Source organism: Pelophylax lessonae, assembly GCF_965119305.1.
Source record: "Pelophylax lessonae genome assembly, chromosome: 5".
NCBI lineage: Eukaryota > Metazoa > Chordata > Amphibia > Anura > Ranidae > Pelophylax > Pelophylax lessonae.
Window position 1 is genome coordinate 360,430,966 of NC_138772.1, and position 25,469 is coordinate 360,456,434.

Below are 25,469 nucleotides of genomic sequence, written 5' to 3' on the forward strand. Positions count from 1 at the left end.
AGAAAAGTGGCCTGTGTCACTTTAATAAATTGAGTATATCTATTTAATTTGTTTAGTATACAACATGGTCATATATCACATTCAAAAGTCATGTCTTAAAATTACTGTATATGTTTGAGCAAAAAAATATTAAATTTATACATATAAAATTAAAGATAGTAAATTGGCTTATTTATAAAAATTAGTTTTAGCATTATCATTTTTGAGCTCACATTTCGAACTACACATTAAATGAAATAAATAAATGAATTAATACAGCATTTAAAAATGTACATTGCATCTCAATGATGCTCCATCAAATAATACCTCTTGTGTGTTATCAAATAGCCGGTACACATCAGCTGACCATCACACTTGACACATTTTTAAAATAATTACACATTTATTAACAATTAAAGCTTAACTCCAGAGAGCTATAAAAGACACAAATTACGGCAGATTCTTATTCACTAATGATTCAAAAAATGTGTTGTCTTAAATGCAAGTTATGTGTAATTTATGGGCCTCTTCCAGTCCTCATACAGCAGAGCTCTACAGGGAAATTAAGAAGCGGTATAAGGAGCTTTACTGCAGTGCCTATGTAATAAAAAGGCTCATGCTGATTGAAGGAGAGGATGGAGTAACGTAAGGAATGAGCTCATCATGTAATAAAAAGGCTCAAGCTGATTGAAGGAGAGGATGGAGTGACATAAAGAATGAGCTCATCTCATTTCAATGTCCAGTCAGCTGGGGAGGGGCAGTAAAGAACTGGATGAACAGGATTCTTTGGTAAATCCTTTGGCAAGTTTGTGAATTAAGGTTTTGGCCTAGAGTTCAACTTATAAGTCATTATTCATTAGTCATTATTCATAAAAAAAGATGCTTTGAATAGTTTATGCATTTAAAATGTTTTTTAGCATGCATTTTAATGGCATTACCAGTTTTATTGTAAGAAGCTTCATTTTACAGCAGAAATAATAACAGCAGACCAGAATTTTAAAATGCATCACAGGATATAGAATAGACATCTAATTACATTTTTTCATACAACATAAACCAGCTCAGGTAGCACATTGCATGATTTTTTAAAAATAAAAATATTTTAATTTACAGCTTTAAAGATTACCAGGATACCTTCATTGTGTCTCTTTTGATTAAGAGTACTTCATTTGTTTTTGTACCTATCATGTAGTAGCAGTAGCTCAAAATATGTAAAAATGTAAGCTAACTGAAGCAAATGCCAGCTACATACATCAAAACTAGACACTATACTCGCAATTTTAGCCAAGTATCCTTGTGCTTTGAAACCTCATTACTGCACAAAAAGATCTGAACATTGCAACCGTATTATCTTAGTCAAACATGAGTGCAGTTTGTAGAAGGAGGAGTTTCCATTTTGCTTTTTATTTCTTTAGCATCAGTCTGCATGGAGTCGCAGCCAATTTGACATTTAAATACTTGCTTGTAGGCCTTCCGGAAATTTTCAGAGAGGAAAGCATAAATGATTGGATTCACAGAGGAGTTGCTGTATGCAAGACAATGGGCAGTAATTCTGAAGACATATGAAGCCTGTGTTAGTGGAAAGTTTCCAAATTCCACCCACATATAGATCACGTGATGAGGAAGCCATGATATTCCAAACACCACCACAACGACTAAAACGGTCTGGGCTGTCTGTAGAAATACATAAAATACACAAGATTCATATTAATAATACTGATCTCTGAGGTAATGGAATTCTTTGATCAAAGTATACTAAGAACAGTAATGTGCAATAAAATATCAATGTTGTAACTAAACAATAATATTAAGAGCTAATACATTGTCAGGAATGCCTTATATTATCCATACTTACGCATTTGTTATTCCTTATTAGGTAGGCCATCTTTATGGTTGTCATTGTCATCTATCTATCTATCTATCTATCTATCTATCTATCTATCTATCTATCTATCTATCTATCTATCTATCTATCTATCTATCTATCTATCTATCTATCTATCTATCTATCTATCTAATAATGAATAACTGTAAATGCATTATAATGGCTTTAAAGCAGATAAAATTGACGTAAAATGTAATGATTTTGGCTCAAGTTTATTTGTAATTTATATATATTATATATAATTATAATTGTAATATATATACATAAACTACCGTTCAAAAGTTAGAGGTCACTTAGAAATGTCCTTATTTTTGAAAGAAAAGCACAGTTTTTTTCAATGAAGATAACATTAAATTATTCAGAAATACAGTCTAGACATTGTTAATGTGGTAAATGACTATTCTAGCTGGAAACAGCTGATTTTTAATAGACAATCGACATAGGTGTACAGAGGCACATTTCCAGCAACCATCACTCCTGTGTTCTAATGGCACATTGTGTTAGCTATTCGTGTTAAAAGGCTAACTGATGATTACAAAACCCTTGTGCAATTATGTTAGCACCACTGAAAACTGTTGTGCTGATTAGAGAAGCTATAAAACTGGCCTTCCTTTGAGCTAGTTGAGTATCTGGAGCATCAGTATTTGTGGGTTTGATTATACTCTCAAAATGGCCAAAAAAAGAGAACTTTCTTCTAAAACTTGACAGTCTATTCTTGTTCTGAGAAATGAAGGCTTTTCCATGCGAGAAATTGCCAAGACACTGAAGATTTCCTACAACGATGTGTACTACTCCCTTCAGAGAACAGTACAAACGGGCTCTAACCAGAATAAAAAGAGAAGTGGGAGGCCCCCAATGCACAACTAAGCAAGAGGACAAGTACATTAGAGTCTCTAGTTTGAGAAATAGACTCCTCAACTGGCAGCTTCATTAAATGGTACCTGCAAAACACCAGTCTCAATGTCCAAAGTGAAGAGACGACTCCGGGATGCTGGCTTTCTAAGCAGAGTGGCAAAGAAAAAGCCATATCTGAGACTGGCCAATAAAAGGAAAATATTAAGATGGGCAAAAAAACACAGACATTAGACAGAGGAAGATTGGAAAAAAGTGTTATGGACAGACAAATCTAGTTTGAGGTGTTTGGATCACACAGAAGAACATTTGTGAGACGCAGAACAAGTGAACAGAGGAGTGTCTGACGCCAACTGTCAAGCATAGTGGAGGTAATGTCATGGTCTGTGGCTGCTTTGGTGCTGGTAAAATGGGAGATTTGTACAAGGTAAAAGGGATTTTGAATAAGGAAGGCTATTACTCCATTTTGCAACGTCATGCCATATCCTGTGCACAGCGCTTGATTTGAGCCAATTTTCTCCTACAACAGGACAATGACCCAAAGCACACCTCCAAACGATGCAAGAACTATTTAGGGACGAAGCATTCAGCTGCTATTCTATCTGTAATGGAGTGGCCAGCGCAGTCACCAGATTTCAACCCTATTGAGCTGTTGTGGGAGCAGCTCTACTGTATGGTACGTAGGAAGTGGCCATCAAGCCAACCCAACTTGTGGGAGGTGCTTCAGGAAGCGTGGGGTGAAATTTCTTGAGATTACCTCAACAAATTGACAACTAGAATGCCAAAGGTCTGCAAGGCTGTAATTGCTGCAAATGGAGAATTCTTTGATGAAAGCAAAGTTTGAAGGACAAAATTGTTATTTCAAATAAAAATCATTATTTCTAACCTCGTCAATGTCTTGACTATATTTTCTATTAATTTTGCAACTCATTTGATAAATAAAAGTGTGAGCTTTCATGGAAAACATAAAATTATCTGGGTGACCCCAAGCTTTTGAACGGTAGTGTATACTGAACAAAATTATAAATGCAATTTTTTACCCCCATTTTTCATGAGCTGAACTCAAAGATCTAGGACTTTTTCTATGTACACAAAAGGCCTATTTCTCTGTGCCACACCTGTGAGGTGGATGGATTATCTCTGCAAAAAAGAAGTGCTCACTAACAGATTTAGACAGATTTGTGAACAATATTTGAGAGAAATAGGCCTTTTGTGTACATAGAAAAAGTCTTGGATCTTTGAGTTCAGCTCATGAAAAATGGGGTCAAAAACAAAAGTGTTGCATTTATAATTTTGTTCAGTGTGTGTGTGTGTGTGTGTATATATATATATATATATATATATATATATATATATGAACAGCAATAACAGTCCCCCTTTTCCTATATACTTTTTGGATACGTGGTAATGATCTTTTCTTCAGGCACATTGGCCTTGACTTACCAAAGGCAAATAGACTTTGCAAAATGCAATTGTACTTTGCAAGTGCAGTTGCTGCAGAGCTTAGTAAATGAGCAGAAGCTCTGCTGACTTCCATTATCCAATCATGTGCAAGCAAAAATGTTGTTTTTTTTTCTTATTTTCCTTGCATGTGATTGGGTATTCTTTGTGAGTGAAGCCTTACCTCAATTACTAAGCAATGGAGCAGATGCACTTGCAGAGTACAACTGCGCTTTGCAAAGTGCACAGTTTTGTTGCCTTTAGTAAATCAACCCCAATGTCTCTTACTAAAATGTCTGATTGAGGCATTCAGGATAAGGACCAATGAGGGGCTCTGACTCATCTGCCTGTAACTTTCAGTTGGAGGTATTGAGTTCTGTAAACAACAAACTTTTTACAATAAAGAAACCAAAGGGAAGCGTAAAGAGGAGCCTGCTAACTGGATTGAAGAATGCATAATATTCCCAAAATATTGTATTTTTTTTATCTGACTTAATACATTTTTTCTTACTCCTGAGCAGAGATGAGATTTGGGTTTACTGCTACTGTGGATTTGAGGCAAATCTTGTTATTCTCTGACTTGGAAATATTATTTTCAGGTTTTTTTTTTTTTAAATAATAATACATCCATGGCCCTAAAACTTTGGTGAGAAGGCTTAGAAAGCTCAATCAGCTATCACAAAGACTACACATGAAAATCAATCTGTATCACCACGTACAGCTTTAAGGCATCCCAAAGAATGTTATTTATTCGATTTGTGTTTTTCTGAATGTTGCTGCCAAAGTTGCATGAAAGGAAAAAAACAATTCTCCCATCAATAGTCAAAAACAAAAATATATGCAAATCCACTTTATATTACTTTTAAATGAAACCTATGTTGAGAGAGTTATTTGCTTCCATGTTGCCATAGCCTACTTTCATCTGTGAATGATAGTTGCCTGGCTGGGTAAGTGATCCACTAGTTTCAGTACTTTCAAGTTACTAACCCAAAACAAGTATGCAAATCAGAAGTTCTGATTTTACTCTGACTTTAGTGTTGTAAAAGTGTTTGGGCTCAGCTACAAAGAAAATACTTATGCCAAGGAGAGACAAGCAAAACTAGCATTTTAAGAGGTTTCAGGATAAAAAAAATGAAACTGCCTTTGCAAACTTACTTCTAAAAAGATCAAGGTCTGAGATATCCATATCTTTACTACTAGGTGATTTGATGACATAAACCATTTATGTGCCTATCCAATATCCTCACACTTCTCCATGTTTATGCTTGCCCCCTGGTTACAGCAGAGCAGCACCCAATAGGGGAAGCTTCACTTGTCTGCCCCCCCCCCCCACCATTGTGAAGGGGAAGGGAGAGCGGGTACCTGGTTTTGACAGGTACCCACCTCCACTTCCTGCTAAGTTTGCCATGGCAATCTCAGCCAGAAGTTCTTCCCTCGCCACAGCCGGCCCATTGAGAAAACACAGTGTGATTTGTGCATGCGCAGTAGGAAACTGGATGTGAAGCCTCAAGGCTTTTTCCACTGCTATTTTCCCTTACCCATCATGGCGGCGCCAGCACCTGAGACCCAATTCAAATATCAACTCTGGTGAGGACACCATGGGATTCCTGGATGGGTAAGTGCCCTAATGGTAAAAATCAGCAGCTACAGTACTTTTACATTTTTGGTGGTGGGGCTGGAGGCCTGCTTTAATGACTCACTAAACACTGAGTGAAGGATGGGAATAATAGCCCCAGAGTATACCCTTCAAAAACAAGTCAGCGATGGCAATTCCCTTTTTTTGATTTTGACAGTTTTTAACAAACTTTTTCAGCTACAACGCTTCAGTAGCAACATTTACAGTAAAAAGCTAATTTTCCCTTCCACCCCACACGGGATACTGACCAGAGACTGGATTAACAGTAAACAATTAAAGAATAAATGTTACAATATTACAGAAGAACAACCTTATGACATCTCTAAACAATGCCACTCCGTGTATATGAAGCAGTCTATTACTGCATGTTTAGTTTGTGTTGAGGTTTTACTAACAAAAGGTTGCCAAGTTTTGAAGAATGGCTCCTTAATTCCTACTTTTTGTTTAGAATTGTTTCCAACTATTCTCTTCTGAAAAGGAAGTGAACTTGTTAGTAAAAATTTCCAGGCTGGGGTTTGTAGAGTTTTTTCTGCAGGATAGAATTTTCTGGTAGCCAGAGATCTAGTATATAAGGCACATTTTGTATGTCTTTGATTTAGGGCAGTAGTTCCCAAACTGGGGCCCGGGTTCTGGATGCTGCCTTTTGCTTGCCTTGATACAGCCCTTGGAGCACTATTCCTCCCATTGATGTTACCAGTGAGGCATAATTCCTCCCACCCAGAATAACAGTGGGGCACACATCCTCTCACTGACACCAATGATGAGGCACTATTTTTCCCACTGACACTAACAATGGGGTACTATTCTTCTCACTGACACCATTGATTGGGCACTATTCCTCCCACTGACACCAACAATGGGACACTATTCCCCCTCATGCACACCAATGATAGGGCACCATTCCTTTCATTAACACCAATGATGGAGCACTATTCCTCTCACTGACACCAACAATGGGGCACTATTCTTCTCACTGACACCAATGATTGGGTATTATTCCTCCCACTGACACCAACAATGGGGCACTATTCCTCTCACTGACAACAATGATTGGGCACTATTCCTCCCACTGACACCAACAATGGGGCACTATTCCTCTCACTGACACCAATGATTGGGCACTATTCCTGTTACTGACACCAACGATGGGACATTGTTACTGATGCCAGGACATTTTCTTCTCCCACAGGCCACAGTCTGGCCTCTCTCTAAAATCGAAGGGATAGTAAGCCGGTCCTTTGGTTAGAAAGCTTTGAGATCCCTAATTTAGGGTACTATAAAGACCAGATAAGATAATGAAAAGGGGGCATTCATAAGAAGTTGTATACAAGCATGTATTCTATTCCTAAGGCCCCTTATATCATCATTGTTCTATATACAGTGAAATAATCGGACCCCTTTTCAAAAACATTTAGGACATCTTTGGAAAACATGTACCAATTGACTTTACATTGATTTCTGGTTTTATTGGTCCTGCAAAACAATTTAAGCAACCTGATAATTAGCCTGATGCAGCAAGGTATGTGAATATCTGCTGTACTGGTGAACATTGCACAGGCAGGTTTTGTCACTATCAGGAAATGTCCCCTGAAAAATGGCATGTAACAGTTGCAAGAGTACATGTTTGTAGACAGGAGACTGCAAAGATGTAGATACTGATATGCAACAAAGAATGGAAAAAAAGTTAAGAATCTCGCATAAAAAAAATGGGTATTGATTGTGATGCACCACACTTTAACACCAGTTACTAAACGTACACCATAATGTAATTTGCTAAACAGGTGTTAAGTGGTGTTAAGCCTTATCACATGAGTCAGGGTGGTAATTCCCTAAGACGTGTTTAGTAAGCCGTGTTACCTAAGGTAGGAACCAAATATCACATCTCTTCACCTTACGGTGTTGTCTCTGTGATAACTACAGTGTTAGTATGTAGATGGGATTTACATGATTTTTAGACCTCATGTACGCTGGACATTTGAAAACCTCTTCTGGACGCTGTAACTTGACAGCTAGTGAACGAACTTAAAAAACATCCGTTTGACCACTTTTACAAGCCACTTTTACCGGTGTTTATCAGCATTTTCGGTTAGATACGTTTATACAGTTTTTACTGATCCCAAATGCCTGTAATATTTTCTCCCTCTCTCTCTCTTATTCACTTTTTTTTTTTAGACTTTAAGGGATCGATTTACTAAAACTGATACTAAAAACTAGTCAGTGTTCTAGTTTTTTGTCAAAGCTTCATTGAACAATCTGAAATTAGAAGCTGATTGGCTACCATGCACAACTGCACCAGTAAATCAACCCCTAAGGATCACTATCAGTTGAATATAGGCTGTACAACCCTTTCAAGTAGATTGGTGGAAATTGTTTACTTGACTTTGTAATGCAATTGCGCCCCCACAATGCACTTGTGTACTTACATCAGAATATCGCTTCCTTCAGTCTTGAACATAGATATCAGATATTACAGCACCCCATACAAAACTAGCCAGAACTTAGCTTGTATAGATCTGGAACATATATTGAACAAACTCACACACAATATATACCACACAGGAGGACATCCCCCTCCTGATCAAATTACCCCACCAGGTCAGGTGCCTGATTACATTATCCTATACAGCTAAAATTGTGTACAGAAATATAAATAACCTGAACTAATTATCTAGCCATCTGGACAGAAACAATAGGTGAATGGGAATTCACATGTAGAAAATGTTATAATTAACATGTTAATTAACTCAACACTGCAACAAGGCTAAAACAAAATACATTACACATTATCCTACGTATAAACACAGAACACCTTATTAAACAGACAATAGCAGGAGATCACCAGTAACAGACTGTCCATCTCCTACATTGAAGAATCTGGAATCCACATCCAAGCAACCCCCTGACTATTCAGAAGTCACAGACTTTATGGCAATGGTCTACAACAGTCTATGATGCAAAGCTCATACAATGTTCTATCATTCTGATACAGTGGAAATAACGTATCCTAGATTTCTTGAGGGATATTGTGGACAAATATCACTGTCCCATTTAAAGCAATCAAAACCACATTCTCAGTGTCCACCAAGTAGTTGTCCATAATTTTCTTGGTTACTCTGTGCCCCTATAAGACACAGGGTGACTTAAACATAAGAGGGGCCTAGGGAGCTGAGAGAGGGATTTTTCAACCTCTCGATGGTAAACTGGGTTCCACGGGCCCCCCAACCAAAGTGAATCCCGTCACAACTTTATCTTGTAAAGGATGCCTTTCCAAGCAGGGCCATATTTATATCTCAGGAGACCAATGGGAGAGAAATATGAAGAGCTAAACCCCCCTCCCCCAGAAGAACTGATTTTTTTTTCTTGATAAAATATTTTTATATGTGTAAAGGGGAATGCTGTGGACACATTAATAACCCCCAGCATTACTGTCAGAGGATGCATTAATAACCTCCAGAATTAGTGTCAATGAATGCATTAATAACCCCCAGCACTGGTGTCAGTGGACACATTAATAACCCCCAGCATTGGTGTCAGTGAAAGCATTAATACCCCCAGCATTAATGCCATAGGACGCAATAATAATCCCCAGCATTAATGACAGAGGAGGCAATAATAACCCCCAGCATTAATGTCAGAGGAGGCATTAATAACTCCCAGCATTGATGTCAGAGGACACATTAATTACCCCCAGCATTGATGTCCGGGGAGGCAATAATAACCGCCAGCATTGGTGTCAGGGGAGGCAATAATAACCCCCAGCATTGGTGTCAGAGGAGGCAATAATAACCCCCCAGCATTGGTGTCAGAGGATGCATTAATAACCCCCAGCATGGATGTCAGAGAATGCATTAATAACCACCGGCACTGATGTCAGTGGATGCATTAATAACCCCCAGCATTGGTGTCAATTAATGCATTAATAACCCCCAGAATTAGTGTCAGTGGACGCATTAATAACCCCCCCCCCCCGCATAGGTGTCAGTGGACATATTAATAACCCCAAGTATTGGTGTCAGGGGACACATTAATATCCCCCCCCCCGCATTGGTGTCAGTGGACACATTAATAACCCCAAGCATTATTGTCAGGGGACGCATTAATAACCACTAGCATTGGTGCCAGTATTATTAACCCCACTCCCCCACATTGGTGGTCAGTGGCATTGAAATCTAACCCCTCCCATGACCATCAATGTGGGGGGGGTTAACTTTCAATGACATTACCACAAATGCAGAAGGGGGTGGTGGTTTCCCTGCCATGAAGACCAATGCAGGGTGGGGGATGTGGGGGTTAACATTCACTGCCATGAAAACCAATACAGATGGGGGATGGAGGGTTTATCTTTCACTGCCACTGACCTCCCATTCCCCACCTGCATTGGCGATTACATTGATGGTAACCCCTTCCTGAATTCCAGCCTGCTCAAGTCCCATTCCCTTACTTTCTGTGCTTTGGCATTTGACAGAGAGCAGGAGAAATGAGATCTAAAGCACCCAGCTGAGCTTATCTCAGCACACACTCCTTATCAGATTACATTTCCTCTTCCAGGTGGGTGGGCAGGCAGGCAGGCCAATGGATCAAGCTGGCAGGCGGCTCGGCAGGCGGGTAGGAGCTCCGAAGCTGGCTGCATCCCCATCCCGCCCACATAACAAGCAAAAAAGAGTGACACCAGAGCCTGAAACTGCCGGAGGCTGGAGGAGGTGCAGTCCCACAGCTGGAGGGAGGGAGAAGCAAAATCCTTCCTCCAGCAGCTGTCATAGCCTGCAGTGTGCTTTTTTGTGAATACCAGGAGTACCGACAGTGTGGGGGGGGGGGAGAGTAACAGAAGGCAGTCTGGAGAGTGACAGTAGGGGGACCCGGACAATGACAGTGGGCGACCCGGAGAATGACATTAGGTAGGCATTGACAGGAGCCAGTATGCCAGCAGTGACAGCTGCACTTTAGTGCTTCTCTCTCTCCAGATAGGCACCCCTCTATGAAGGGCTCCTGTAGGCACATGCCTACAATGCCTATTGGGAAATCTGGTTTCCAAGTCAATTTTTAATGAAAGATTTGATCTAGATAGGAACATTTATAAAAGTACCTCCAAGCTTGGAAAAAGGAGACATATGTCTGTGTAAATTTCCTATTAGCCTCATTATAGCTCATCAAAAGCAATTTATACATTGGCAAAATATCTGCAGCCTTCTTTCACTAGTCTAAAGTTATGCAAGGGGGGTTGCCCCTGAAAGGAAATACAGATTTGTAAGAGTCTATTTATTTTGCTCTCTATATATTTCATTTAATAAAGAAGTGGAGAATATTCACTTTACAAAGTGAATTTAGCTTAAAGCGATATTAAACCCAAAACCAAAAAATGTAATAAATTGCAGCCTACCAATCCTTAGATGTGTTGACTGCAATCATTTTCCTTTTTTAGACGTATTTCCTTCCATTTTCACCTGGTGATCTAACCATTAACACACCTCCTATATTAGAGTTCCCCCACTCTGGATGAAGGAACAAAGGAGCACCACTGAACAGCAGCATTGTCAGTGAGAAGGAAGGAAAGATATACTAGCAGATTTAGATTCATTAACAAATTGAAGTCAAACTCCAACTCACATTGCAGTTAAACAAACAGTCACAGTAACAGTTTTTTTTTCTTTTGGGATAAAGGTATCTAAATAAATATAAAAAAAAAAAAAAAAAAAAAAAAGCTGATAACTGTAAGCACCCCTTTCAGTGATAAATGGCTTGTCTCAACACTCTAACTGCTACATTTGTAGGTAGGTGTGTTCTCTGAAAAAAACAACAGACTTACTGACTAGATCACCAGGTGAAAATAAGGGTGAGGAAACCTAAAAAAAAAGAAAACAAATGCATTACATCTAAGGATTTATAAGCTCCAATATAATAAATGTTTGCTTTTGGGTTTAATGTCACTTTAAAGTAGTATTACACACCAACAAAAAATTGAATATATTGCAGCTTATCAATCCTTAGATGTGGTGGCTGCATTTGTTTTTTTAGGCTTTATTCCCTCTGTTTTCATCTGGTGATCTGACCAGTAACACACCCCCTGTATTAGAGTACCCCCCCAATCTGGATGATGGAGCAGAGGGGGCACCTTTGGATAGCAGTATGGTCAGTCTTGGGGGGAGGGGGGGGTGGGGGGTCAAATGTACAAGCAGAATTAGATACACAAAACTGAAGCCAAACTCCAGCTTGTGCTTTATAAGCAACTAAAGCAAACATTTTTTTTCCATGTTTTCTCTCTAAATAAGGTTTTATCTAAATAAATAAAAGCTGATTAAAATAAGCACCCCTGTCAGTGGTAAATGGTTAGTATCACTCCTCTAACTGCTACTTCTGCAAGAGAACTTATTCTTTTGAAAGACAACAGATGAAAAAGAAGGAACAAAAGAGCTTAAAAAAGAAAACAAATGCAGTCATTACAGCCAAGGCATCTTTCACACGGGCTGTCCGATCTGGTCTGCCTGTCAGTATTTTAGGTGGACCTGATCGGCCCCTCTGCTGACATCCGCCGTTATTCGATCCGTTCCTGTCTGCAAAATCTAGACGGATGGGGGTCCTATTTTCCATCTGTCTGGCAGATCAAATCAGATATGATAGGGTGAAAAACAGACAGGCGGTCCAGAGCGATCCCCGCTGAGCAAGTGGTGTCCGTGCAACGGAGGCGCTCGTGTGAAAGGGGCCTAGGAATTGCTAAGCTGAAACATAATAAAGTTTGCTTTTTGGGTTTATTACCATTTTACAGTAAAACCTTGCTTACTTAGAATACCCATTTGTACATAAGGAGAAAAAAATAGGATTCTTGCACGACATGATTGGATTGCTGGCACGATTACAGCTTTACCTTATTTATTAAACTAGGTAAACATTCACTTTGCAAAGTAAACATTCTCTACTCCTTTAGTAAATGAACCTCAGTGTTTAGCGGAAGAATATTATTTGTTGCACACAAACAGTAGCTCAGAATAGAACGTTTCCTCCAGGGATATGTTAACAGCTGGTTATAAAGCTTGAGCTTTTCTAAAGCTTTTGTAGGAGGACATGCCAGATAATTAAAAATGTAACATTGAGAAAATTAAGTAAATGCTTTTTTAATTATTTCTTCTTATAATTTAGAAATCCTTTACAATGCATTCTGTTATTTTGCAAAACAAATTTACTAAATATTTATAGTCTATTTTTTGGAGTAATAAAGGGATTGCCTCTAGTGGGTATGACTGTTAACCACTTCTGGACCGGAAGGTTTTACCCCCTAATGACCAGGCCATTTTTTTTTTTACGGTACTGTATCAGTTGTGGATATTTTTAACTGATTCATGACAAATGCTCCCATACATGTGTAATAATATCTCTCCCCCACAGGTAGTTTGGTAAGCTTTGACGATGTGTGTAAAGATGGCTGCCGCATATACAATTGACCATGTGGTTTTGGGGGGAAGTTACATAGTTAGTCAGGTTGAAAAAAGACACAAGTCCATCTGGCTCAACCAATAAAAAACAAAAAAACAGTAAAGAAAACCCAACCATACAATCCCATATACACAATCCTATACCCACAGTTGATCCAGAGGAAGGCGAAAAAACCCCAGCAAAGCATGATCCAATTTGCTATACCCAGGGAAAAAAATTCCTTCCTGATCCCCCGAGAGGCAATCAGATATTTCCTGGATCAACCTTACCTAAAAAAATTAGTACCCATTTATATTAAGAACATCCAGGAAAGAATCCAGGCCTTTTTTAAAGCAATCTAGTGAGCTAGCCAGAACCACCTCTGGAGGGAGTCTATTCCACATTTTCACAGCTCTTACGGTGAAGACGGCTTTCCGTATTTGGAGATTAAATCTGTTTTCCTCTAGACGTACGAGTGCCCCCTTTTCCTCTGTGTTGACCCTAAAGTGAAAAACTGAACACCAAGTTCACTATATGGACCCCTTATGTATTTGTACATGTAAACCACGTGCAATCATGTCTTGCTGACATCACTCACAAAACAACCTGTGAGTGGTCAGCAGGAATATTTATATCCTATGGGTGGTCTCTGGTCTACAGGACTATAAATAGAGTCTCTAGTATGGGGGAAGGGAGGATCGTTCGTTTTTTGGATCTGTTGAAGGAAAGCATGTAGCAAAAAAAACTCCTCACTGTCCTGTTCCAGATATCGAGTGCAAGCTGTTGCCAAAGTTAAGTGTTATTTGACCTTTCTTTGGGATATTGGGAATAGGAGTGTGTGTTTGATATTTTAGTGGCTGTCCAGTATACCTTCATTATAAATTTTGTTGTTTGATTTGATGTAGGCACTGCCTTAATTTAACTGACAATTGCGCGGTCATGCGATGCTGTGCCCAAATAAAATTTATGTCCTTTTTTTCCCACAAATAGAGCTTTCTTTCAGTGGTTTTTGAACACCTCTGCGGTTTTTAAAATTAAAAGTTGTGAAAAAAAAAACATATATTTTTGCTATAAAACACAGCCAATTAAAAAAAAAAAAAATTAAAAATCAATTTTTTTCCATCATTTTAGGCCAGTATGTTTTTATTCTTCACATTTTTTGGTAAAAAAAAATCCCAATAAGTATATACTGATTGGTTTGCGCACAAAATATCGCGTCTACAAACTAGGGGATAGCTTTATGGCATTTTTAATTATTTTTTTTTCTTTACTAGTAATGGCGGAGATCAGCGATTTTTAGCAGGACTGCAACATTGCGGCGGACAGATCGGACACCTCCTAACTGGCACTTTTGACACTTTTGAGGGGACCAGTGACATTACTACAGTAAACAGTGCTAAAAATATGCACTGTTACTGTACTAATGACACTGGCAGGGAAGGGGTTAACATCAGGGGTGATCAAAGGCTTAAGTGTGTCCCTAAGGGATGCTTTCTAACTGTGTGGGGGATGGACTCACCAGATGAACACAGAGACCTGTGTTCCTAAATAGCAGGAACACAAGATCACTGTGTTCATCTCTGACAGAATGGCGGTCTGCCTTGTTTACATAGGCAGACCACCATTCTGTACCTCTGAGGAACGATCGCAGGTGGACCCACTGATTGGCTCCCCCTCTGGCCACTGACTATTGCTTACAGGTACGTTGTTTCGTGCAATAGAGCCGACTTGCCACAGTATATGTACTGCTGGCGGTCGGCAAGTGGTTAAAGTATATGTGAACCCCTTCATTGTAAAACAACTCATTCATTTTAAAATAGAAATTATACGCAAAACATTTGTGTGTGTATATATATATATATATATATATATATATATATATATATATATATACTTTTTTATAATTGATGACCTGTGTTAATATTGTCAACGAAAAAGTTTTTGTCAAAATTTTCGTCAGCTGCATTTTTTACAGTGATGAAAACGAAACAAAAATTACACCACATTTTCGTCCACTGACAAAAACTATGACCAAAATCAATTCCGTTTTCATTAACGAACATAAACTAAATGAAAATGTGAGGCAGGGACGTTTACCCTCGGTAATTAACTTCCGGTTTCCATGGAACTCTGCCTGCTTCCACTCCCAGCAAGCAAGCAACTGTGTGCATCCTGCATTACAGGCCTCTGAGTCCTCAGGTGACCGTCCAGAGACCAGAGGAGCACTATGCATTACAGGCCTCCCAAGTCCCAATGAGAGTCCAACTCCCGACTCACGAGTCACAATGACGACCACCCAGAGAAGAGAGCTGTGAGTGTGTACATTACAATTACAGGCCTGAGGCCTCCCCTCAGACCACTGTCCATCCAGAGCACTGTGTGTGCATTACAAGCCTCCTCTGACCAGTTACCTGTGCACCGGCATCCAGAGCACTGTGCATTGCAGGCTATCCCTCAAACCTAAGCCCACCATCTAGCACTGTGCATTACAGGCCTACCCTCAGAGAGACCACCAACTAGAGCACTGTGTGTGCACTACAGGCCTCCTCTGACCACCGGCACTGTGCAGCATTATAGGCCTCCTCAGACAGACCACCATCCAGAGAACTGTGTATTACAGGTCTCCTCAGACTGTCAAGAGTGGCTAAGACCCCATTCACACTAGCGCGACTTGTCAGGCGACTTAATCGCCTGACAAGTCGCGGTGGGTCGCTCACCATTGAATAGTACAGGACCCGTTCTAATAGGAGTGACACAAGTCCTTTACTACTTTGGGGCGACCTGGAGGCGACTTGCATTGACTTCAATGATAGGAAGTTCGTGCATGTCGTGCCGAGGTCGCGGTGCACGCTGTGCACCGCAACTTCACAGGTCGCTCCAGCAAGTCGCGTCGCCCCTGTCTGAACGGGGTCTAAATCTCTGAGTTTGTTTAAACCTTAAAACCATAAATAATAACATGATATTCGTTTTTTTTTTACTCCAGGAGTATATAATGACTTTAAAAATTCTATAGAAATGCCTAAATAATGCATTACAATTCAACTCAACATATTAGTTTTTAGTTGCCTAAAATTATTTTATTCAACTAAAATGTACTTGAGATTTTAGTAGACTAAAATATGACTTCAAACAAATGCAGATGACTAAAATGAGACTAAAACTAAAATGGCATTTTAATCAAAAGTCTATGACTAAATCTAAAACAATTGCAGATGAATAAAATGGAACTAAAACTAGCATTTTAATCAATAGACTATAACTAAAACTAAATCAAAATTTGATGCTAAAATTAATACTGGTGATCATATTCCTTCTGTTCTCAGCTGTATAAGGAGCTCAAAGTGCTGAGGGAGGAGAAACAGCAGCACATTGCTCTTCCCAGTGAACAGCTGTACAAGAGAGGGCGTGCCAGCAAAAGTCTAATCATTGGAGACACAGCACAGCTAGAGAACTTGTGCAGATATTAAATCAACAATTCATAATTAGTACCAATCAAAATTCAAAACATCAATCAATCTGTGCCCAACATTAATGTAAAGTGCAAACAGTCCATATGCAGCATCAACCAGTCCACATATCATTGGTGTCACACAATGTGGCAGAGACTTGATAGTTAGTGCAGATTAAGCCTTCACCTCCACACTTCACCCAGTGATCTAGTAAGGTACTCCTTACCGGAAATATATGACCCCTTGATTATAGGGGGTCACATAGACATTTTCTCCAACTCAATGCACGATCCTCAGCTCCTCTGTCACACAATAGGTTCCAGCAATAAGCCTTTAGAGCATATCAAACAAACATGGCGGCAGAAGCCAATTACCGAAGACCGAAGACAGCCAATTAGGCGGAAACGCGTCAGACAGGAGGCGTGCCGTCACCACGTCGCTGGGGATCCGGACTGCAGCCGGACCCTAGTCATACAGGAATTCCTCACGCTTTTTTACCATTACATCTCATGTAAGTGCAATTTTATTTTCAATAAAGTTTACACCAAGGATAATGCACTATAGCAGTCATTCCTTTTTTCATGTTATGCTGGAACGATACGATCCATCCCATCGCTTACTATAAGCGGCTACCAGTGCCATCGGAATACAGGATCTTATCTGCCCGTGAGCAGCGCAATAGTATTCGGTGTCCATATCCACCACAGGCTGATAAGGACCAATTGGATACAGAGACATACCCGTCCAAGAGGGATGCAATTACGCATGTCATCTATATCCATCTGGTAAGAAGCCCAGCAGGCTACTTTATACGCACGGTGGGGAGCACCTTTTGATTTGGGAGCACCTGGGATTGTTTGTTTCCTTTAAGGAGAGCACTTATTTCATTCCGTCCGGTAAGGAGGAATTCTAACAGGTGGAGGGAATTCAAGTCACTTATTGCTTTTGAACACCATCTGTCACCAGTTACATCACCGAAAATTGTTTCAACACAGACACATTAGTGTCTTGGGACTTTTTCTCACATATATTTATATGTAAGAGTTTTGCACCTATATTGTTTATATTTGAGGTTGCACATCATTTGTTTGCATTTTTGCACATATTTTAGATATAGCGCACCACCAATTACACGCATATATATATATATATATATAATGCATGAATTATAATTGAATCAATAATATAATTTTATATATATATATATATATGTGTGTGTGTACATTATATATATGCATATATATATATATATATATATATATATATATATATATATATATATATATATATATATGCACATATATATATATATATATATGCACATATATATATATATATATATATATATATATATATGCATATATATGCATATATATATATATATATATATATATATATAATATAAAATGTGTTTTGTGCAACGTTTTTTTTTTTTTTTTTGAATTTCCCTCCCTAGTTCCACTCCCATGCAGCATTGCTGCTGCAGGGAACGGAACTAGGAAGTGATCAGACCGACGGAGGACGGAGGAGCGGCGGGACTCTCGGCTGGCGATCTCAGCAATGAGAGATCATCGCTGGATCACCAGGATAAGGTAAGAGAACACCGCTGCGCTCTCTGCAATCCACCCCGAGCGTGACTCGGGGTTACCGCTCCTGATATGATAAATCAACCCCGAGTCACGCTCGGGATTACCGCCAGGGAGGTTAAGAAACATCTAAAAGGTAGGAAATATTTAAACAATTTTTTTTTTCTTTGGTGTACTGTGTGAATGGAAATACAGAATAACACATATATTGTGGACTTTTCTCAAATGTGACTGCAAAAGTAAAAATACATTTTAAGCAAAAAATAAATCATTCTAATGCAAACTCTGCCTGCAAAAGTTGTCTGATGTTATTACACAAAGCAGGGGTAGTTCCATCCATTTATGTTGCCAATATCCAGGAAAATAGACAACAAGGTGCTGAGATTCCAGAAAAGTTCAGTTTGTCTCAAGCTACAGATGCACACTTTTGCTTTAGCTGTTGCAGTAAACAACAGTTTGACTGATTATATAAGCTCTAATAGAAACATACAATGTAGATGCAGTCTAGCTCCATAACAAATGGGAACTAGTAACCATGCTGCAACACCAAAAACACTTATTAAATATAATTGTACGCAATATTTGCTAAGATCTGTGCATCAGCATAAATTGTGCTTGACTCAATGAACCCAGTGCTACAGCATAATTATATTGAAAGGTGAAAATATAAGCAGTCACATCCACTGCTTTCTAAACATGCACCCAATTAGTTTATTTTTATGTCATATTGTTTTTTTTTTTTTTTTTTTTTTAATGAAAAGGGAAACATTTACGGGCTTATTGATACCGGATTAAGTTTATTACAGAGTTCAAGTTTTGGTGTTAAAGTGATGCTAATCTGAGAAGTGGTAACTGCCATAATTCATTCATATACAACAAACACAGCATATCAAATCACTGTATTTTTTTTTTTTTAATTCCCTAAATACCTTATTCCTGCAGCACTGTTGTGTGGTCACATGACCTTACCCCATTCTATGATATCTGCAAGGAACAATCCTTGGGAAGGGCTTCTATTACTCTGCAGATGTGTGTTCTCTACAGTATAAATCCTAATTAGAACCCTGATTGGTGCTATGCCAGTCACATGACTAAAAATTAACAGTTTCAGAATAGTAACTCAAATTAGATTATAAATATCAAATAACTGTTTTACAGCTCCCTATAAAACTTTATTGAACTGCAAATGTGTATTTTTTTTTTTGGCGTAGGCAGAGTCAAAGATGACTGACACCAGCATTCCTTTTGTTCAGATGGCATCTACATGCAAGGCTTTTTTATATATTTTTTTACTTTGCAGGTATTAGCAATTACATTTGATATATGTAATACTGATTTTTTTTGTGAGTCTCTTAGTGAATGTAATCAATCAGCATACTATATCCTGCTCCCACAGTGTTTGGCAATTGGAGAACATAGAGGATGAGGGAGAGAGGGGAGTGTCATTTTACCACCGTGTATTCACCCACATTTGTGACTATATGTGGACTGCACAGATAGGAAAAAGAGCACATCAAGAGCTTAGAAAACAACTGAAATATGAGCATGCTCAGTAGAGGACACCAGCTGGTCTACACAATCTCAGCATGCAATGGGGAAACAGAAAAGATGGGAGGGACAGCTGAAGGCAGGATCAAGCACTTATGTCTCACTCTACACAAAATAAATGCTTTAGTGGCTTTTGTGAGTATGAACGTTTTGTTAAATAGAATGTAATGAGAGTTTTTTTTTATAGTCGTGTTTTAATGACACTTTAAGGATGCATGAGTCTGGTAAAGCTGAACTGTATTCAAAAAAAGTAAATTTCAAGGATGAGTTCAACTTTTTTTAAATAATAATAATTATTGCAGAAAAATTAGCATTTAATATTTTTTATGAAGGAGCATGGAAAGCATTGCACCCATGGTCAGCAGATTAAGATTGCAATGTCAGACTTCTGCAGACAAGCCCTGCAGTTTTCAGCCCATACCTCTATATGGGTTGTCAGGCTGAAAACTGCAAATCTTGTGAATGAACTGCAACGGCACTCACCGGTACCTTCCCAGTTAATTTAGAACTACAGTAATCTGCTGCAGCGGCTGACAGTACTTGTATTTCATTCATTCACAGGAAACTGTGAGTGGAGCCCAACATGGCCACGCTGTTTTTTAATTGTGACTTAGGGATCTGGGGGAGAGGCAGCAGAAGCTAGAACACAAACTCATCCATAAAACTTGCTCTTCAACAAAGATTTAATTCCATTTTGAACACCAAATGTCTTTGCAAGTCCAGTTGAAAGGATCCAGCAGACTCTATCCACTAGATGCTTGTAGGCAGATGTAGTTTTTGCCTCCCTGCAGGGGATAGTTCTATTCCCATTGCACACCTTCCTGGATATAGGCACATCAGTTGTGGGTGCGGCAGCGATCACCAGCTGGACACTGGATCTATCACAGATACATACATATTCGCCAGCACACCAAGGATCTTGCACAGCAGTCCGAATAAACTTTTTTATTGCAAAAGGATCACATTAGGATAGGTGCCTATCCTAATGTGATCCTTTTGCAACAAAAAGTTTCTTCGGACTGCTGTGCAAGATCATTGGTGTGCTGGCAAATATGTATGTATCCCTACAGGGGAAGATGCTGTTCGGCATTTGCTCTGCAGGGGGGGGGGTGGAGAACAAGGGGGGAATCAAGGGAACAGCTGTCTGATTGGACTGATGTGGTGTCCATCTTTGACGTAGGCAGTGCTTATAAAAAGCACTGTCCCCTTTGGGTTGGCATGTATTCTGCATAGTGGTTAGGTGAGGGACAGTTCCCCGGCTGGTTAGGGGCAGTCAGCTTAGCATAGGGCCAAGTTCCTGTGGAGGGGGGACAAAGTAAGGACTGTGCTGTGTCTCAAGCAGTAGCCGTCCTGATCAAGGGGCCCCATTGCTAGTCTTCCTTCCAGCTGCCTCCTCTGTCAGATGCTGTCAGGTGTCCACAGTGTTCACCCTTACTCCCTGCCTGGATCATTGTAAGTGTTCCGGCCCGGTGTGGCTGAATTTGAAGAATTTTCTGTTCTCTCTCAACATTACCACAATAATGTACAATGTTGCATTAACCAGTCTCCATGAGAGTTCTCACCCCCTGCGGGCAGTGAGCCTGGGCCACACCTACAGGCTGCCCACAGAAAACGACAGGGGGAGGCGGATACAAGACCAGTCACCCTGCACAAGGATAAAGAACAGCAGTGACCAGTCTTCGTAAAAGGAAACTCCAGCGCAGATGCAAAGTTTCGTAATGGATTACTGCATGTTATAGAAAAATAAACAAAGCATACTAAGTATGAATATGCATGCTTCCTGTATTTTGACCAGGGGTCTCAAATTGACGGCCCTCCAGCTGTTGGGTAACTACAAGTCCCATTATGTCTCTGCTTATCAAAGTCATGCTTGTAACTGTCAGTCTTGCAATGCCTCATGGGTATTGTAGTTCTGCAGCTGGAGGACCACCAGTTTAAGACTCCTGATTTAGACAATATTTGGATAACCTAGAGTTCACCTTTAAAGTGTATCTATACCCACTTTAGGGTAAGGTTAGAGCCCCTGTTAGGTTTTTATTTCTAGGAGAAATTAGGTGCTTATGGGTGCTGCAACAGTCTGTATCAAGTAGAAATGGTAAACTGCTTGCCTGACCATGTTGAGATAGCACAGCATCCCACATGTATCCTACCCTGCAGGAGAGTTACTGCCTGTTGGTCCAATGGTCGAAACAAAGTGCTTACTGAAGATCCCTGGAGAGCCAACATGTTTCGGGGATCTGCATTTGCTTTGTAAGGGCTGTAAGCAAAAGTAACTTGAGGTTGGTGGAGAAAGGATAACACCATGAACTGCCCTCTAGGAAACATGAAATTGTTATGCAGGGTATATGTAAGGTTTTCAATTAAACATGACAGCAATTAGAGCTGTAATTATAGCTAGAGGTGCCTAGCAAGACACATATCTATACAAGAAGATTCGATCCAGCCAGCCTAGCAGTAAAATTTAATTTGGAAAGGTTTTTCTTAACATAAAAACCACAGAAAATAAAAGCATGTTCGTTTTATTAACTTTGCTAGATTCTCTGCTTGACGACGCTGTTCAGGGATTGAGAGGCTGGCCAGGATTAAAGTTTAATATGGCATAATACAACTTTAAAAACTTTTTTTATTTTTAATAGGAAACGGAACAGTATTAAAAATAAATCAGTCCACAGAGTGCTACAGACATTTCAGAACAGAAGGCTTCTTATAGAAACTGCCCAATATGAATGGTAACTTTGTTGTAATATTAGTTATTTTTGCTCAAATTCACATGCATAAACTTTTAGCATGTGCATTATGAATCATACACTAATATAAATCAAATCTATGCTATTTTCAATTTGGCATGAAATGCATTTCTACTTGTGGTGAATCAAATCCTTTGTTACGTACTACAACAAAAATTAATTGTTTAACAACCAACCTCTACTTTAAAAAGTGATTGTAAAGTCTCATTTAAAAAAAAAAATGAAAAATAACAAACATGTTATACTTACCTCCTCTGTGCAGTTGATTTTGCAAAGAGCAGACCAGATCCTCCTCTTCTGGGGCTCCTCATTGCTGCTCCTAGCCTCTCTCTCCATTCGAGTGCCCCCACAGCAAGCAGCTTGCTATGGGGACACCCAAGCCGAGCTGCAGCTCCGTGTGCTGCTGCTTGACCCCACCCTTCCCTCTCCTGATTGGCTAACTGACGTTGATTGGCAGCCGTGGAAGCCAATGGTGCTGCGGCTGTGTCTCAGCCAATCAGGAGGGAGAGTCCCAGACAGCCGAGGAACTTTCAGACATCGCTGGAAAGAGAGGGACCTCAGGTAAGCATTAGGGGGTGCTGGGGGGGCTGCTACACATAGAATGCATTAAGATTAAAAACCTTCCTGACTTTACAGCTCCTTTAATTTACATAGTCTTAAAAATATATATTTAAATTTTTTTAATATTTGTTTGAAACTTGAGGCAATTACATTAAAATGGCAGCCAGGTGGAAGATCAATGTAAAGCACTGAGACATTGAAAGCTGGTGCTAAAATTATTCCATAAATTGCTGCAGATTTTAAAAAAGACATCTAGCAATATTTGTTCTTTGTACTCAAGTCAGTCAATAATGTTTTGTAATTGAGCTGGAAACCACAGGTGGTTTTCTACTGATGAATAAAATTAAAATGATTCGGATCCCAAAGAACAATAAATTGCCAGATTAGTCATTAATATGTTTTGTGTAAGCATAAAGTGAACAAAACAGAACAGAAAATTGAGGACTCACTGGGGGCAATTAACAAAATGGCATATACTTTCCACTAAGCGTGTACACCTGTGGTTAATTGACATAAGTAAACTGTAGAACTATTAGAAAATAACACTGTTAGGCCCTTTTCACCCTTTGCTTTTGGGGGGATGGATGGGGAGGGTAAAAACAGGTGGTTGAGGGCAGGGCTGCTGTTAGAAATTATGGGGCCCCACACAGCCTACCTGACAGGGCCCCCTTCCCACGGCCAAAAGTGACTGAGGACATAGATTTATCCGTCCCTTTCTCTGTAGCCTCGGCTGCACAGATGAATGAATAGAAAGTGCTCCAAGGCTTACTGCTCATTCACAAGCTGAAGCATAGTAAACATAGTTTACTATGTTTCTGTGACGAATGAACACAGGATTGATTAGTACCGAATGCTTACTGTGTTCATTTAGGAATGGAAAGGGCCAGGAAATAACATATTTACTGGCCCCTTCCACCACTCCCCATCCTGAAACATCCCCCATGTGCCCACAGTAGCTGCCGGAAGGGGAGGAGGGAAGCCGGAAGTCCTGCAAGAGAAAAGGGCACACAGGGGGGCCCGGACAGCAGATGGAAGGGGAGCATGTGCTAGAACCAACCTCCCTGCCGTGCATCTGGAGGGAGAAAGAAGAGGAGAAGCTGGCAGCACTGCAAGGGGAGGCAGAAGAGGATCAGTGTCTGCAATAAGACAGTACAGCCAGACCTCCTGCTCAGCAGGTGTGTGGGCCCTCCTTTTGAACTGATGGGGTCCAGGCCCAGTACAGAAGGTCTGGCTTTACTGCCTTATCAGTGGCCTTGGATTGAGGAAAAAAACAGGGTTGTACACGTGTCTTGGCTGCTATGCTTTGTTTCTAATTTTCTGCAAAAATGATCCCCCTGTTGTGTTCTGCAGGCTGTAGCCACTGTCTTGCAAACACGTGACATACTGGTGACCCACTGTTAGTTAGTGTGTCGCTCAGGCTCGATCGTAGTGGGTAATTGGGTGGATGATGCCACATCTGTTGCAGGAGTGCCGGTAAGGGATGGATATATGAAAAAATTGGTCGCACACCACCAAAGGATCCGATGAAGAAGAAGAAATGTATTTTATTCACATGAGTGGTATAAGGTACAGCAGGGTAGGAAATAGTAGATGCATTTCATGTGCTTGTTCATTAGTGTGCTTGTTCTTCTTCATCGGATCTTTTGGTGGTGTTCGACCAATTTCTTCATATACTGTATGCTCTTCCCTGTGGCGAGCAGAGGTTCAGCACCAAGTTCAGATTGTGGATATTGACTGGCCTGAGCGGTGTTATTCCTATTGAGTGTCCCTCCTATCAAGTGTCCCTACAGCAAGCAACTTGCTATGGGGGCACCCGAACCGAGCTGCAGCTCCATGTGTCCATTCAGACATGAGGCTACAGTTCGGCCCCACCCCCTCTCTCTCCTGATTGGCTCACTGACATTGATGGACAGCCGCGGGAGCCAATCGTGCCATGAATGTATCTCAGCCAATCAGGAGGGAGAGTCCCAGGAAAGACAAGGGACTTGTGGACATCCCTGATCAGAGAGGGGGCACAGGTAAGTATTAGGGGTTCTGGAGGGAGGGGTGCTGCTATACACAGAAAGCTTTTTATCCTAATGCACAGAATGCATTAAGATAAAAAAAACCTTCCTGACTTTACAACTCCTTTAACTGTTTTCTAGGGGTTGTGATTTGGACAGCTGTGAAGCTGCACAATCACTTTCACACCTCCCATAATGTACCACCTCCCCTGCTCTTCCTGAGAGCCCAGGATGGGCATGGCAGATGTCATAAGGGAGAGTGGAATCCATTTGCTGATTGCCTCTGCACTGAATGAAACTGGAAACAACATGCTTCTTGAAACCTAGGCCTCTTTCACATGGGCTTTCCGATCTGGTCCGCCTGTCAGTTTTTCAGGCG

General features: G+C 40.1%; 1 protein-coding gene across 1 annotated transcript in view; it reads right to left on the reverse strand.

Annotated features, from left to right (window-relative positions):
* Window positions 1–857: 857 nt before the first annotated feature.
* The window catches only part of GALR1 (galanin receptor 1), a 379,108-nt gene continuing 354,496 nt past the window's right edge, over window positions 858–25,469 (reverse strand). Inside the window, exon 3 of the mRNA XM_082258481.1 lies at window positions 858–1,653. Coding sequence (XP_082114607.1) covers window positions 1,336–1,653 — 318 coding nt within the window. The 3' untranslated portion in view covers window positions 858–1,335. The remainder of the gene's footprint in view (window positions 1,654–25,469) is intronic.